Raw genomic sequence first — 18126 nt, forward strand, 5'->3', positions numbered from 1 at the left:
TGATAAAATGCGTTCATATCTTTGAAGTAATCTGTCTAAATATTTGATATCTACTTACACTGGCTTCTTTGAAACAAATGGGTTTTGTATTTCTTTACTTTTTTATATGCTTTATTATTTTATTGGACATGCTGCATTGGTTGACTGTTTCATGCTAAATAAAATCAGACAATCCCAGTATTCTTCATGTTTATGAAGAAAGGAAGAAATGCTTTAGAAGCACGAATATGAGGCTTTCAGTTACCATGTGTATGAACAACATTCTTCACAATGTATTTCTACAAATTACATCATGGTAGTGTCTAATGATCCTTGACTGTTGTTAAGGTTGGGATAAGGTGCATGTCTGAATTTTTTGGGAAAATACTAGGTAAAAGTGCTAAAAGGTGTATAGAAACCCTAAAGGTGGTATATTTTACAGGAAAAGGATCCTCCAAAGCAAGGAAATACAAGTAGGTATTTAATACTGTTTTACAAGAAATTCTCTTCTATGAGGTTGGCAAGGAAGTCAAACTACACTGGGCCACTCTGTAATGGTTCCGAAGGACCGTGCCCCTGAGCAACCTTTTGAACAAGCCAAAATTAGAAAGGAAGCTTTTTAAAACCTTTTGCCCTTTGCCTTCCGTGGGCTGTGAGTTCCTTGATGCTATTAAAAGGCCCATCACATAATCTCACATCTGGATATTGTCTGTGGCTCTGTTCAAGCTCCTTGTAGTTATGTGACAAGAATACTGAAATATGCAGGTGCAAAGAGCATACCATGGCATTCCCTCATGGTATTTTTTATCATTTCAGTTGTACGTATATTCAAAACGTCATGTTCTCTTCAGGCAGTACTGTAAAATGTACGTTAATTGCATGCTGAAATCTACCTTTGGCACTCATCTTTAGGGAAGGTTTTGGTATGTTTAGTAATGCTGTACTTCTGTGGTGTCAGACCTACTGTGCAACAGGGGCTCTGGGGATAGTTGGCAATCGTAGGGTATAGAGCAGTTAGGATTAAATAGCAATAAAGGATTCACTGAACTGCACTAACAAATCAGACGTGATTACAGTCTGTGTCAGTGCGTATGCAGCGATTAGAAGATGTGTGCTGATGAATAGGCTGTAGCCATTTGCTTATGTTGTTTGTGTGACGTAAGTGAAGAGAAAATTATAGTAGAAGTATATGATCCTAAATTATATGAAATATTTTAGGAAGGCAGTAAGAATTGAGGCAGTTAAGTTAAACATTCTTCACTTGCGGTGTCCTACTGTTCCTAACTTCTGTTTTCAGAAGAAATACAGAATGCAGTTTTCTCTTCATTGCTTTTTTTGAACTTGCCTTTCTCAAACTCTTAATCTTTTTGGTGTAATCTCAATTTTGTAGTCACTTGTATAAATAAAAATATATCATTGTACAGTTTATTTGTATGTCTAAGTTCTCGTTCTGAGCGTATAAGTATTGCATAGTTTGCCTGTATTGGCATTCTTTCTCGCCATCCTAGAACATTTTTTTCAAGGAACTTGGAGCTCTCCAATCAGATTTTTTGAATGAACCATATTGTCCCTTAAATGCCAATTATTTTCAGATAGATAAACAAAATAAAACTTCAATAGAAAAGACAGAAATATAAATTGGATGGTAAATATAATTTACTTTTTTATGAGTACAGTATCTTTAGTCTTTATTTCATGCACAATAGAAACTGTATTTAGAATTTTTAGTAGCAACTTTAGCAGGTTAAACTCCTCTTGTGTATTTGCAGCAGCTTCAGAATAGGCACAGATGTGGTTTTTAAATTTCACATCAGGTACGCTTTTGTGTTAGGACACGAGATTGAATGAGATGGGTCATTAGTTCCTTGACTCTCAAACTGTTCTTGTCCCAGGATCTGTTGGCACCTTTTATGCAGTGCTCTAACTTCAAATGGACATGATTTTATTCTGTGGCTATAACTAAGATGTAAATGCTCGGAGTAGGACAAGGTTTTCTCTTCCCTCTTTCCTACAGTATGCCCCTCCTTTCATAGACAGGAGAGTACTTGAACCTCGAGGCTGTCCAAAAGCCAGAAGATTCCCTCCTCGTAGAACTCCCAACCAAGTACTGCTTATCAGAATCAAGAGGCTTCATCTGGAGAAGGGAAGCTGTCCTTTAGTTCTCATCTTACTCTATTTCGTGCATTATCTACTTCTTCTTTTTTATTTCCCTCCCCTCAGAGTAACCTTTTAAAGTTTTCAGCATGAACTTTTTTCCTATGTCATGAGAAAAATAAATCTTAAATTCATCATTATAGAAATTATTAGAATTCATTGAGTGTTGTTATTATTCCTGGGTATTTTTAAAACATGGATTTTTTCCCATATGGTTTGTATCATGAACATATGGGTCTGTTTTGTGGATTTGAGAGATGCAGTGATCCAGATTTCCTCTGCATGTCCTAGAGACAAATAGCGGAATTTTAATTGTATAATTGACTACCTAATACTGCAGAACAGGAGTTTGCATTACACACATTCACTTCAGTTACTTATTCTTAATCCTTTATTAATTTGTACTGTTATTCATTTGCAGCCTCTTCCTGTACCAGTACTGATATTTGTGGGGTTTTTTAATAAATAAATAATTAAATTAATTCATTAGGATGTGTGGTGGGTGTATGCATGCATACTTGCATGCTCTCTCTCACTTCACACATATAGATACAAATCAAACATATGAGGGAGGCTTAAATCACTGATTCCTTTTAGTTAGGGAGACTATTTTGGGTTTTTTTGATTTCTACCAAGTAGGTCCTAGAAACACCATGAGAGAAAGGTGGGTACAGTGGCTCAGCTACCTTTGCCCTTCCACCTTGGGCAAGTCAGTTAAAGTTGTATTGAATGACTGTGTGTTAATACCTGGGCTTTCTCTGCAGTTCAGGGTGGAGAATATGTGTGTTTAGAATAATATTCAGAGTAGCTGGGCACAGGCTAAGGCTAACTTATAAGAGAAAAAACAACTCAAACCCCAAACCAGTCAGGACTCTCACCCTTTCTGGAGCTTTGGTATTTTATGTGGGCTCCAGTCAGGTGCTTTTGTCTTCTTAAGATCTAAAACCTAGAGGAATTTTGTGCACATTTCAAACATTTTTTTTCAAACAGGGAAGAGCTCTTCTAATTACTCCATGTATCTGGTAGTTCAAACATTTGCCTAGCAATAGTGAAACTAAATTTAGTTCTTTGTAAGCCTGTTGTTTCAAACTACATCTGTGATCTTCTAAGAGAGAACCGTTCATCCTCAGTAAGCTATAGAATAATTCAGTGCAGTACTGTTTGTGGCTGTTAGTGAGACTTTACTGTGTGAGGAAAATCAAGCCAAAGAGAGCATCACTGCTAAGGTGGAAGATGTTTATGACCTAGTGCTTAGCACATCCAGCTCTGACTAGGAAGGGACTTGAGGATAAAATACAAAAATATCTATGCCATGTCCGTCCCTTCATTATTCTCTTCGTAGTCTATTTTATGGCTTTTTAGTATTGGGACTTACAGCCCATTGCTCCCACTAGCCAATATTAAACTGTCTGACATAAAACTCCAGATGAATGACCCACGTAAGGAATATACTTCCAAGAATGCATAAAGTAAAACATAGGCTGCATCAAATGCATCAGGTGGATTAAAAAAGTCCTGAATGGAGTGTTGCTTGGTACCATAAGGGGATACATGCGAGATTCCACGAGGCAAGAAAAGAGTGGTTGTGTGTCCTGCCAGGCAAACCAGTGAGATCCACAACAATTCATTCTTAAACTTCCAGAAGGAGTGGATTTCTGATGTCTCTGAAAAGGACAGAATATCATTGTATGGCTCAGAACCATGATGTTTCTTTCTTAATTAAAACTCTTCTGTTTTAGCAGATTGTGGCAGCCAGCCTGGTATACACACATGTAATCACATTGTAGAGGCTATGCTAGCACATAGCATCATCCTTCCATATTGCAGCTGTGTTCATTCTTGTTATTTATATAGATTTTTATGTCTTTAACTAGTAACAGGTTAGATGTTTATGTATGTTTTTATTACTGTTATTAGCATGAGAAACTCCAGATACTTAGAACTTCCATCTCTTATAGTGCGTTCTTACTGCATCTTAAGCAATAATGCTAGAAACTGCTGCTGAATTGTGTGCTTTCAGAGGTGCATGTCTTTCTGTGAGCATCTGTTATATTTGTCTTAGCCTAATATGTGAACTGTGTTTCAATTAGATCCTTAATACATTTAACTTAAATAATTTGCACATCTATCCTGAAACTACTTTAAGAGTTTGAAATATTAATAAGCTTAATGGAAAAGCAGTTTAATAGAAGCAGCTGGGTGTCCTTGATTAAATAAATTATGACTTTTAAATATTTATCATCCAGGCTAAGCTTATACTTTTTGTTTCAAAAAGTAGAATCTGTTCTTTTTTCAATGTATTTCAATAGGAGCTCTCTATCTGTATTAACCTAATGAATAAGTAGAAGTGCCTGGAAGAAGCACACCAAGCACTTGACTGTGTCATTGCCTACTGATTCAGTAGCTGTGATTCCACATAACTGAGAGTAGTATAGTGTCCTCTAAAACCAACAATGTCATCATTAATTAATCAGAAACAGAGCTGTGAACTTTGCTTGTGTTTTTTTTTTTCTTTTCTTTTTTTTTTTTTTAACCAAAGCAACTGGGCAAAAACATTCCGATGTGCAGTAAAGAAAGTTCCAAGCAACTGGGGTGCATAGTGCTTTGTGTTAAAGCCATTGACCCTGTAATGCGATCACACAGACTTTTTGTAAATTAATCTTTCGGATCTTATGAGTGACACGTGAACTTTGACTTCATGGGCAAAAGATAGACTCCAGCTCCAGTGGAGTTGCTTATATCCCAAATGCATGATAGATTTACATAATTCTCTTTTAAAAAACATATCTTTTGGTACTTCCATGTCTTCTACTGAAGGAAATATTAGACTTTTTTCTTTTTTTTCCTTTTTGTGCAGTGGTGTACATCATTAAGTATAAATTGGATTGTCCCAAACTGTGTTAAAAATATATATTTTTGCTATTCCTGTAGCAATTACAAGTTTCAAATTGCAAAACTTTTCAGTGAGCTGCGTGGACCTGTACTATTTTACATTTTGGTAGTTCGTTTGTTGTTTCTAGAATTGTATTAATTTCCCTAAAAGCAAAATTTCTTAGAACCAGCTGTTTTCACAGGTGTTCTGAATTACATTTTATATATGAGAATATCCTGAAAAAAAATGAGTGAAAAATTCAAACACTAAACTATTTCTATATCACCAAGACATTTTTTTTAAACTGTGAGTCTTTTTACTATAAAGGCTTTAGATTTCTAAATGAGCCCTCTCATTTTTTGTCCCTTGTGCAGGAAAGCTGGTATGATTATGCATAGTATATACTCTCTGAGGTATGTAGTTTCCTGTCCCTCTGTCTCTTGGCTTGTGGCATCCTCTTGGGTGCTGAGGACTAAGTAGAAGATCCTGCCCACTGTGCTTGTGTGACTGTCAAATGCCCAGGCATGGGTTTACCAGGACATGAGTGAGTGGGGGAGAAGAACGTGTACTACAATGTTGTGTTAGGTGCTTGTTGGCCTAGAGCTTCCATAGTGAAATCAATGTACTCTCTGTAACAAGAGTAAAAGCTTTTTTGGCTTCTCTGTACGCAAATACCTGTGCATCTGAGTATGGGAACCAGAATAATAGCAATAAAGAAGTGCAGCATTCTGAATGCACATACTTTTCTAGATGTCTTCGTTCTGGGACATGAGAAAAGGTCTATGACAGAAAAAGAGCAACAGAAGATGCTGAAAGGGATTTTTATTTCTAAAGCATAGACAATTAAAAGCTATTGTAAACTTAGTGGCAGGAAATGACTGTGAGAATTTTCTTCATTGTGCCAGAAGAAAAAGGAGGAGCTTGGCTCTCCTACCTGGTATTAAAATGTTTATTCTGTTTCTAGTTTGACAAGGACATAAAATACGTGGATTTTGGTTATAATAGTACAGGAAATTGATCATGCCATCATGGTCACTGGTAGTGTTGCACATTTACTATATGTTAAACAAGCCTTAGGAAAAGCAACAAGGTTTTTAATAAATGATCAAAACTAAGGTTTACTTCAGCAACTAGACCTTCTGAAGAGTGACCTTTGTAGTTAGAGAAAAAGTAATATTAACATTTTGCATTTCTAAGTTTTTTAAAACAACAGCTGTCAAACATCCAGGAATAATACATTAGTACTTGTTTACCTCATTCTTAGCTTTTTTTTATTGTTGCATGACAAACATATATTTTCTGATAATGTATATTTATATATTTCAAGCTTTAACTCCTGGTTTTGTACTTACTGAAAGGATCCTCCTTCCCTGCCCCACTTCCTCAAAATTAAGAACGGGTGCAGACACGCTTGAAACTCCAAATAAGATGTTTTCCCTGGGGCAATATTTTTCATCACATTCTTCCTAAAGGCTTTTGGGTTTTCGTTTTGAATGGAAATAGGCGAGCCAGATGCAGGTATCTCATTTCAAAATACCCTTCCATTCTTAGGAAAAGAAAAAGATGCTTCTTTATTCTCTTTCTTTTTAAAAAATGTTTTTTCAGCACTCCATAAAATACATGCCCAAACTGAAAAGCGCAGCTGCAACCTGACATTCCCTGTAGAAACTTTACCCTTGCCCTGTGGCAGCGAGCCCCACCAAACACAAAAGAAAATCAAATTCTTTATCAGTTCTTTTTCTGACCTCTTGTAAGCAGAGACTGGGATGTGGCAAAAGTGTCCCTATCCTTACTCATTTATCTCTACTCACGTATGTTGATTTTTCTTTAAAAGGCAACGATAATTTCTTAGATTTTTAGATGGGGTGTTCCTTTAGTGAGCGTAATTGTTCATGCTGTGACCTGAAAGGGTCAGAAACATTTCATGAACAGTAAGTGGGAATTTGATTTTTTTTTTTCTTTTTAAAAAAGACTTACTAGTCTTGCCATTTTAAAGTAGGATTCTGCATTTGCAATTCACATAACTACAAACATTGCCAGCTCTCTTTCCCACAGATTGTGCAATTTTTGGTACTGCTAAAGCTCTAGATTTTTGCGGTGCCATAATTGCACTAGAATATTTTCTCCTATTGAAAAAGAGACAAGACCAAGCCTTTTTTTCAACTATAATGATTAAAAGATCAAAACAAGAAAAAAAATACGGTTTCAGATGTACTAGACCTGGTATTTTGGGCGAGGTGTCCTGGCTTTCGTTGTTTGAGTGCTTGTGTTTGCCAACACGTGGCAATACTGTGCATGCTCTTTTATTCAGCTACAAGACAGTGAAAACTAAGCCAGTGCGATACATTGTGGGGTTTGTTATTTAAAGCTACATCTTCTTTAAAATTCTGTATTTCAACATCTGTCTCAGAATCAGGTTTCTGAAAAGTAGTGTCTTACATAATATTTAAAAATCCTCTGTGCTTTACCAAATTCCTTTTGTAATATTGATCTCTGCTTCTCCCCCTTTGTTCTCTTTTTGCTTAGTGTCCTTTGAATTGTCAGAAAGGCTTCTATTTTAAACTAGTAATTTGTAAGCAAAATTCGAAGTGTTCTTCAGATTTTAGCTGGTTTGAATACAATCTGAAGTGCTGGCGTCTCTCTGCCGCCTGTGAGGACCCCGTGGAACTACAGTTGACATTAGCACTTGCCTTTGCCTGCGGCTCTTGATTTAGGTGGCAAAAATGTGAAACAAAGAGGAATACTAACGTCTGTATTTGATGCGAAGTCAAAAACTCTGTACGGAAATTGCAGTTATAAAAAAAAAAAAAAGTGTTTTTTTCCTTAACTTAGATACGAGATTGTACACTACCTATGTTCCTTCACTAGAGAATGCTGTGGAATTATACATCTTGTTATTCCACACACAACAGAACTTCCTTCGTATCCTGCTTCTGCTGTCAGGAGAGAATATTTCTGTCTCCAAAGCAGAAGTCACAGGGCAGGTTTATCATATAGATAGATAGATAGATATTATATGTAAGAAGTCAGAATGCAGAGTTGCCTGTTGCTTCTGATACACAGGGCCAATTAAGAAGAGTCACTTAAAAAGATATCCCTAAAGAATATCAGGAAATATGTTCTGTACTCCTAGAATACATAAACTATTTTTTTTTTCTCTTTTAAACTTCTGTCTAGAGTTGCTTTTGTTAAGTCTTTATGGCTTATTGCTCCTTGGACCGGTTCTTCTTGGTTTTAGTGAAATTAAACTACAGAAACATGTGATAGAGATGACCTATATAGGTCATCTCTATCACATGTTTGTGGATTCCCCATTTTTCTTTTTATTGGGTGGAAGAATTTTGTTAGTTTTGTTGGTACACAGTGAAGTTTTGTATATTATGAAGATACAAATCTTTGTGCCCTTAGTTGTATTGCTATTTATATTTTCTGTTCCGGCAGTAGATTGTAGACCTGTAAAAAAAAAATCTCAAGGTACTTCATTGTAGAGTTTTAGAATTGCTGTAAGATACTGTGGTACCATTATGCTACACCGTATCTATTTCTTGGAAAAATAAAAGCCAACATGGCAAAAAAAAGGAAACATAAATGGCTTTTTGTAACAGAAAACAGCTGCAACCACATCAAGGCATTTTTGTCTACTCTGCTGGCTTTGCTGAAAATTAAAGCCACAACTTAATAATATTCAGGGAAGATATTTCTGTGGAATGAAATCTGTTAAATGCTTAATAATAAACAGTTAAAAACACAAAAAGGAAACTGTTTTTGAATAATAAATAGCCTAGATTGCAGAAGTTCTGCTTCTTCAGTAGAGGATAGAAAATGAAAGTCTTACCCAGAATAATGGATTGTAAATACCAGTTCAGGAATTTGTCTTAGTTTTCACACATGTTCAGCGTGTTCAATTAAAACCAGTTTGTTCTCTATCCTAGGAAGACTTGAAAGTGTATGAAATCAAGTGCTCTAAAACCAAGGAGCTATCCATTTGTTTAGAAAGATTTTGGAAATGGGAGAAAAAATTATACAGTGACTCATATACAGTACAATGCTGCAGTCTGTGCAGGAGATTAGATAAACTAAATGTTGAACTAATCTGAAGTTAGAAGACCTGAATTCTTGCAAAACATGTGTTGACCTTGGAGTAGATGGATTTTAAATTCAGAGTTATTTAAATCAGAGTTTTATCATAGTTTAATATATAAATCAAGGAAGGGTGTGACATCTTGATTGATGCAGCTTTTAAAATTATTAAACTTTTTAATTACTTTTCTAAAGAATCGTTGACTTATATGGACTTACTAGAATGTGTTGATTTTTCAGTTAAATAGGCCTAGTATATTAAGTCAATACCTCTTTGCCCTAGCCAGGAAGATATACTCTGTGCATATTTAATTACACAATTTCATATATGTTTACTTAGAATTGTAATTCTTACCTTTTGTTCTGTTAAAGACACTGACTAAAATGTCTTCCTTTGTTGATTCCTGATTACCAGAAATTTATGCCCTGCTGCTTATGATGGAAGCTGGAGTAGAATTCTTTAGCAAGACAACAGCATTTATAAAGTATTCAAACTTAATAAATGGAAGTTTTTATTATATAACATACACAAAAATCAAATATTCTGTACAATTACTGCCAGGATTTGGATCTTAGGGCAAGAGGCATGAGAACACTGCAAGCACTGATTGCCATTAGGGAGGGGAATAGAATAACGTTTTAGGATATCTCTTGGACAAAACTAGATTTCATTATGATGTTGGAAATGTTTGAAAAAAACCCAAACACAAAACAACGTCTGTTTAAAACTTCTTGCTTTCTTCTTAAAAGGCAGCGTTGCCTTTTGATCCTATTGCTTGAAGTCACCATGATTTTAGAACACCAGATCCCTTCTTGTATTTGTTTTCATTCATCACCAGAAGATCCAGATTAGTTGCTTACTGTCCCAGCTCCTGTCTGGTTTCTCAATTTCAGATATAACTAAAGAAACCAGAGTAAATTCAAATGTCTAAAACACCTATTAGTATCTCTGAAAGAGACTATAATTATAAAAATTGGGCTTATCAGTTAATTTAACTCAGCAGACTGAGCTGATTAGGTAGTAACATTTGCCAGCCACTAGTTGTTTTCGTTTGCCTGTGGTTATTTTTTCTCTAATGTATAATGGAAGATCAGACTTTACCATATTTAGAAATAATTTCACCTTTACCAGTATTTTAGGAAAGATTAGTTAAATAGAAAAAACTCTCATTTAATTTAAACTAATTTCTTATTACCTGCTATTTGCATTTGTATTTAGGTATTATATACAATATACTCAGAATTTCCTTTGATATTCCTTTGTCAGCCATTTGCTTTGTTGTGTAAAACCTGCTATCCATAAGTTAATTGGGTAATCAAATAAAGGAGTTTTTCTAACAGTTTCACTGCTTTGTAACGGTAAATAAAAACTCAGCCTGCTTTCATACCAATACGTTAAGTCATATGTTATATTTGTTCCTAAAATCGCAGAAGAAGCAGCATGCTAATGGAAATAAAGATTTTAAATGATTTATACTTGATGTTTTAACTGTTTAGGTTTTAATCTAATATTGTCAAAGGCCTAAGGTTACAAATACCATATTTGTTTCAGTTAATGAAAATGGAGCTTCAGAGTCATAATCTTCCTCTAAAGCATAGGCAGTTGAGAAAAATAACTGTGATCTTCAATTACTTTAATTATTTTTTTTGTTTAATAAATACATGACTGACAGGAATGATAGAAACTTTAAACCTGTGTGACATGTTCAAATTTTCTTTCTTAATGTTACCCTCACAAACGTTGGTGAGGACATACAAATTTAGATTTTGCTGACCATGGGTGAAAACTTCATTGCTAAATATGCAGACACCTAGAAGATGTTAGACAACCTGTAGATGAAAAGCTACCATGAAATGAAGCTAAAATTGGAAGTAAGCTTGAGAAAATGAGGAGTAAAAAGTACAACTTGTGGCAATTCAGAAATAAACTATTTTTGGTCTTTAAAAGTTGTAAAATTATTTCCGTGTGCTTCCAAGAAGAAATTCACACTTACAGCAACTGAAACCTCTTCATTATATCCTAGTGTATTACCATGTGAACTCTGCAGCTGTGAATGATGTGGCTTAGTGTCTGTGGTATCAAATGAGAATAAAATGATTGTAAAGGATATTTTGCCATCCTTTTATTTTTATTTTTTATTTCTACTCTGTCATCTCTGGCAATCAGTTGCTTTTTCTTTCTAAAGTCTAAAGGATTGTGGCATAGCTGACGAAGCACAATTTTTCATTATTTCCACATGCAAACCATAAGGAATTGACAGGATATTTTTGAGAAAGATAAAATAAAAAATAAGAATTATGCCTCTTTGTAATGACTAAAATATGCATGTTTAAATTGGTTTTGCCTGCAAGAACTTGTCATAATTATTTTTACTTCTATAACCTGTAGGCTATCTTAAAAAACTAAAAGAAATTAACTGCTGTAGTCACCATGTCTCTTCTTTGCAAATTTCTCCTACTTTGCCACTCTAAATAAGAACAAAATTGTATAAACTCATGTCCTCTTTTGATTTCTCTTTGTGAAAGGAAGGGGGAAAAATCCTTCAAAGTTTTTTATTTCCAAATTTCTTAATGAAGTTCATTTTCTCCTCTGAAAGTTTATGAGTTTTAAAACTGTTTTTAATGAAGATTTTATATGATTCCAGGAGGCTAATAATGGCTTTGATGTTGTGGTTCTGATGGTTCATGATGTTATAAGTTGAATTTTCTTTTCAGGCAGTGATGTTACCACATGTCTACTAATCTCCTTTTGTGGTGCTTCTTTTTTCTTGCCTAGATCCTTCTGTCCTCTCTGCTTTTCTGGCAGCAGTCACAGAAAAATGACTACTAGACCTTTTCATTCTGCAAACAGAAACAGTGGAAAAAATAAGAGAAAAGAAAATGTAGCTAACAGAAGGAAAGATATCAGGAGGAAAAGAGCAAAAGCAGATTTTTCTCCTGTGGCTCATAAATCCTGTTCATTCTTAAAGACTTATGTCTTCCCTAAAACAATACAGAAGTTCCCAAATCCACCCAAACTAGACATAGGCACAGGACCACCAGGTGAACTGTGATTGTAGTAAAAGGAGCTCTTGATTTCTGAATCTATTATTCAGCTTCCATCTTAATTTTTAACACCATCAAATCAATACACACTACTGTCCTCTCCAGAAACATGCTTGCTGAGCTATTCCAGTATCTCAAGGGGGCTACAAGAAAGCTGGTGAGGGCGTTTTAGGATGTCGGGAGTGGTAGGACTAGAGGGAATGGGTTAAACCTAGAGATGGATCGGCTCAGATTGGATGTTAGGAAGTTCTTCACCACGAGGGTGGTGAGACCCTGGCACAGGTTGCCCAGGGAGGGGGTGGAAGCCCCATCCCTGGGAGTTTTTAAGGCCAGGCTGGATGGGGCTCTGGGCAGCCTGATCTAGTGAGGGATGTCCCTGCCCATGGCAGGGGGCTTGGAACTAGATGAGCTTTAAGATCCCGTCCAACTCTGACAATTCTATGGTTCTATGAAATAACTAAAACTTACGAAACCTTATTGTGCTGATATGACAAAAGTCAGCATAATGTCTTAATAGATCAGTATACTCTTAAAATGGGTTCTTTTCATCAGAAAAAAAGCAGTTACTTTAGAATCGACTGTTGCAGTCCTATGCATCAGTGAAAGTAAATTATATCATTTAAGTAAATTGTTTCAAGCAGATGAAGTGTCATGAGAACCGTTGATTGTAACACTTTCAGATTAAGCAACAAAATAAGCATGTTTATACACATGCCAGCTACATGAGTCCTTAAATAATCCTGGCTTTCTAGTGATTATTCATTTACTATGTGTCATTTTATGATTATTTACTATAATTAGAAATAATCCTGGCATATTGACTTTCTCCCCATGCTAAAATCTGATAAGGCCTTTGAGTGTCCAGTCTGGTTCTGTTACTGTGTAGATGTGGAAAACAAGCCTAAAGCTTTGAACTTGCAAGCCTGTGGTCACAGCAGGTCTGTCCACAGCGATCTACAAGTTTGCATTCCTACCACATGCAGTAAGGTTTTCTTTATAGACCCATGTCACCGAGGAATTCAGCAAGGAACAAGAAATCTTCAGTCAGAGAAGGGCCACAAGTGTGTGAAAATCTAGCCACACATAAACAGTAAAGGTCGTTAGCAGGCTCCTAAACTCCTGGCTAGGAATTAGTTTTTTGCATCATTAACAGTAAAAAGCCTAGCAAATGAATAGGACTCAGTGTCCTATTAAAAATTACCCAGAACAATTAAAAGGTTTTCCAATTTCTAATGGGAACCAGACCCAACAGCTCACTTTCCCTTGTCTAGTGGTCTGTTTCTGCATTTTATATTACACTAATTTTATGTCTTTGTATTTTTAAAGAAATATCTTGAGGTTTTTTTCTGTATAGAAGTTGTAAATTATTTACAGTGAGGGCAGTGAAAGCTTGGGAGAAGCAGAATTTAGGGTCTCCCTGAGACTGTGTTATTAATTCCAAGTCTTGTGACTCTAAACTACCACAGTTAGCTGTGACAGGATTTCTTCTGATGTGTGCAAATACATAGTTTGCAAACTCCGTGCACAGTTGCTGTATTATGCTATCTCAGGAGTTAAAATGCTCATTTAGTTGCAAACGCACAGCCTTATTTGGTGTGAGCTGTCTCTCCTTAGGGTATTACATGTTTCCCCAAACGAAGTTTTCTGATTTTAACAGCAGCCTTTCTGCTTTCATTTCAATGTGGATTTCTTGCTGCTGAGTGGGTGACTGATGGGTATTTAAGAGTCATCTTCTCCTCTACTGTATACTTTTCCTTAACCCTAAAATGACTTTGGCACAAGAAAATTTGAAACAGGGAGCCATTAGTATTTTTAAATGTAATTTTCAGAGAGGTATGTTAAATACTTTCTCCTTCCTTATCTTTGCAAATGTCTTACAAAGCAATCCAAAGGGAGGAAAAGGTAAGGAAAGAACAAAAATGTTTTACCCTGTCTGCTTTGCCTGCAGGCCTGCCACTCTGGAGGAAAACAAGCCCACAATTTGCCTAACTTCTTTGCTCTATAGCTGTTATATCCATTTCCCTCTCCATTTGCCTTAGCCTCTACATCTCCCCATCTAGCACTCTGGTAGTAATCAGAGCAATCTATGAATTAGTTGTCAGTGCAAGCCATATGATATTCCTTGGAAACCAAGAAACAAAAAAAATTACAACCCTCCTCCATTTAAATTTTTATGAGGAAAAGTTGACTGCAGATAAGTGGGGAGGGGGAGGGAATAATCTTCCTCACTGTTCATTTATACTGAGTCATTCATTTACTCCAGATGCAGAATTCCTTTCTGCAGTGAGTGAATTGCCCTGTCATTAACATAAAATTAGCTCCAAATGATCTTGGCCAAGAGCTTTGAAACATGTTTGTATAGAACCACACACTCAAAACATGTGGGAATCCATGTGGATTTCTAGATGTGAGAATCTTCTGTGATACAAATATAGTTATGTTTACATAGCATAATACTCTGCTCTGTGGATATACTCTAGATGCAGCTGTGCTTCCAGTGGTGCTATAATGATGTTACTGTGGTGCTTTGCCTGAGTGAATGCATCTTGTAAGTGAGTCCCTTTTAATAATGCCTGCCTGTAAACAGACATCATCCTGCAAGTTAAAATACTCCTTTGAGAAATGTAAAGAATTCAGTGTGGGCTAGTAGATTAGATTGAGAGTGAAGTTTTGAAAAATTCCATGTTTCGCTTTTGGTTTGTCCAGTGTTTTGCTACTAGTTGTTTTCCCCTGACTTGTTTTACATCAGTGAGAACTTTCTGCACTCGGATTAAAATTTAAAAGCCTGAGAAAAGTTTGAAGAGGTAACAATTTTTGCTTTGTTATCTACATCAGTGGTTGTGGTTTGATTTCAGTTATATTATCAGAAGTACATTGTTTGATGGCAAGATTAGTGGAATATCTTGCCTGATTTTATGTTTATCTAAATAAAGCTCTCTACACATAACACTCAGGTGATGCTCTTTTTGTTGATTTGTTGGTTTGTTTTGTTTTGTTTAAAAGCCCTTAACATCTCAATGTCTTTAATACCGTTGTTTTCTTTTGTGTGTGTAGCAAGTGAACTCGAAGTGTCCTTGGGAAGGAAATTGTTCGGTGCGGGAAAAGACTAACAAGTTGAATAAATCTATAAAACTGAGTTTAAGTACATCAGCTAGTGTCTAAACTGTAAAGTAATCATTCTGTAGTAGTGGCCATTAGCTATTCTTAATGTTTGGGCATGTAAATACAGAATAGTGACTGAAAGAAACCTAAAATGTCTGTCTTGTTCACTTTGTAGTGTCTCCTTGTAATACTTACTAGTCACGGCAAGTTTTGCAAAAAAATGGTATGTCCTTCCTGACTGAAAACTGTCCCTGTTCATGAACATGAATAACCAGTTTTCAGGCGTAATCCATACACCTTGTGCTCCTTAGGCTGTGATCTCATAATATCGTGTCCATCAAACAGGGTTATATCACTCCTGTAATCGGGTAAGAGACCTTCAGGTAAAAAGAAATCAGCTAGACATTGGTTATTAATCTTTCCTTTGAAATGACACTAGCTCCATGCTGTAGTATAATGTAAAGTAGATTTTTTTTAATAGACATTACACAGTGAATAAAATTGTTGTTTGATGTAAATTCCTGCAGCCTCAGGGAGATCATCAGATTGTCAACTGATCCTTTGTCTCTTGGAGGTTGTGTAAAGCCGAAGTTTTGGTCGCAGAAAGCAAGCTTTTTGCCCTAAATGTTGCATAGTATCTATAACATTTGTTAATAGAAATATATGTTACAAATATCTTCTATATTGCATATTTCAAATGCAGATGTATTATGCATAGCTAAAATATGCCTTCTGCTTTTCATTATAATCTTTAAATTGTCAAGGAGTATTGTGCTTCTCTGATACCAAGGACCGTCAAGGGTTGCGAAGCTCTCTAAGTAAAATCCCCTTTGCTGTTCTTCACCATTACCAGCTCATATCAGTCATTATATTTAAAATCAATTTTTAAGAGATGTCTAGTAAAAGAAACTTGCATAATAAAAATGATGGGAGTGTGCCAGTGTCTGCATAAGAAATTGGCTGAAAAGACACATCTGTGAGCTATCCGAGCAGTGCCAGCTGGTAGAAAGTAGTAAAACTGTTGTACAGAAGATGGAGCTTTCTTTTGTCACATGCCATGGGACACAGTTGATGTGGTAGGTCCTGTAGATGAACGACTGATGTGCTTTTTGTCACATGGTTGAGAGAGGCTGTGTTGCATTTCTACAGTGAGCTGCTGGGAACACTTCAGTCAATATGTGACAACCTTTGTAGGCTGGTGCTGTCCAAAACCATTTTTGACCCCAGTTGCATCACAGCAATGGCTGAAAGTCTTCTAGCAATATGCTGTTTTGCTTTCAGCAAATAAAATCTGAAAGCATATGTGTATGTCTGCATGTACAACACAACAACCTGAGACATATGGAAAAGTACATGCTTTGGTAATTAAGAAGCAGTGATACCTGTGGACGTATCAAAGGCTTCTCAGTGCCTTGTGGACATGTGAATTCTTTCCTAACTTTCAGCATCTAATCTTTCTAGAACCTAGTGAAGATGTTACATAAATGATGTAATGATGTAAATGTATATTTAAATGCAGTTTGAATTGAAAAACATTGATACCAATTTAAGAGTTCTGCCAGTGTTTTTGTATTTCTCAAACTGTTTTATGGCACTGCTTTTCATTAATTATATTTTGACAGAAGAAATTCTTGCCTTTTTTTTTTTCAGACTGAAGAACAAACGAGCCTCTCTGAAGAGCAGCTTAAGACCCTTCTGGAAGAATGTATGCAGCCTCAGAGAACAATAAGCAACGTTACCATGCCAAAGCCTCAGGAATCTCTTTCTTTCAGATTAAGTCCCCCTTGTTACACAAGTCAAGACTCCACTCTTCACTCCACATCTACTCTTTCCAAAATGTTAGTTGAAGACCATATTGTAGGGATGTTAATGGCTCAGGAAAAGGCTAGACTTGAAGACAAAAGCTTATGTGTTAATGCAGAGAGTGAAATCCCTGGCTACTATATGAGCAAAGCACTGGCTGATAGTCATTTATCAAAGGATTCACTGGCCCAGACAGAGGAACCTGATGACCTAGAAGGTTTACAGAAGATGGGAGATAAGAGTGTTACTGAAGGTTACTTTATGTCAAGAGCCCTCGACACAAAAAGGTTGAAGAAACCTTCTTTCTTGGGTGAACCATTATATTGCATCAGCACGAACAATGAGCCGTCCACAGAGGCTGACATTCTCGGCATACCACTGCAAACCAAAGGAGGTGAGACTCTTAACAACCCTTTAGAATAGGCTTTTGATTATGATGGAAAAAAACAGGCAGGTTCTCACCAAAGGTATGCACCAATACACACTGATTATTATGATGGGGCAAGGATGTACTTTTCTAAAGCACAAAAACTGTGCCAAAAATAATACAGGCGAAATAACAGAATGTTTATTAAAATTCTTGCACTGACATAATCAACTATAAGAATAGGATTCTTATGAAATATATTGATGTTGATTAATTCTGTCAACTGGAAAGCAGTGTTGACGACACATATGGATTATCTTTTTGGTAGTAGAAAGTCCTGTTCAGTATTCTGCGGAGAGTCAATATTCTCCCAGTAGTTGGTGTAACAGTTCACGCAAAAATCCAAGTGTTTCTCAAATGTTTTTAATAAACTCAGTAATATAGAAACAAACATAACCTAGCTATATTGAAAATAAAAGGTTGATTTCAGGTTGTTCAATTTACACTTAGAAGACACCAAAATAAGTAAGTACTGCATAATTTCTATTAATAAATACTGAATAATTTCTGTAAATTAGTTCAGTAAAAGAAAGAGTAGACTTTAACCAGCAGAAATTTAGATTTAGTTTGCCTGGTATTGTAAAACAATTTTGGAAATGTCTCTGTTTCTTATGTCCTTTACTTAAATGCAGTTGTGTAATGATACTGTAATTTAAATCTGTGT

At 35.9% G+C, this 18126-nt stretch overlaps 1 protein-coding gene across 1 annotated transcript in view; it reads left to right on the plus strand.

Annotated features, from left to right (window-relative positions):
* Positions 1-17458, plus strand: part of LOC104269890 (fibrous sheath-interacting protein 1-like) — a gene marked incomplete at its 5' end in the record, with an annotated part of 48852 nt that extends 31394 nt beyond the window's left edge. The window contains one exon of the mRNA XM_009872605.1: positions 16883-17458. Within this exon, the coding sequence (XP_009870907.1) occupies positions 16883-17458 (576 nt within the window). The remainder of the gene's footprint in view (positions 1-16882) is intronic.
* Positions 17459-18126: the final 668 nt, after the last annotated feature.

The sequence above is a fragment of the Apaloderma vittatum genome, unplaced genomic scaffold, assembly GCF_000703405.1.
Source record: "Apaloderma vittatum isolate BGI_N311 unplaced genomic scaffold, ASM70340v1 scaffold14997, whole genome shotgun sequence".
Classification (NCBI taxonomy): Eukaryota; Metazoa; Chordata; class Aves; order Trogoniformes; family Trogonidae; genus Apaloderma; species Apaloderma vittatum.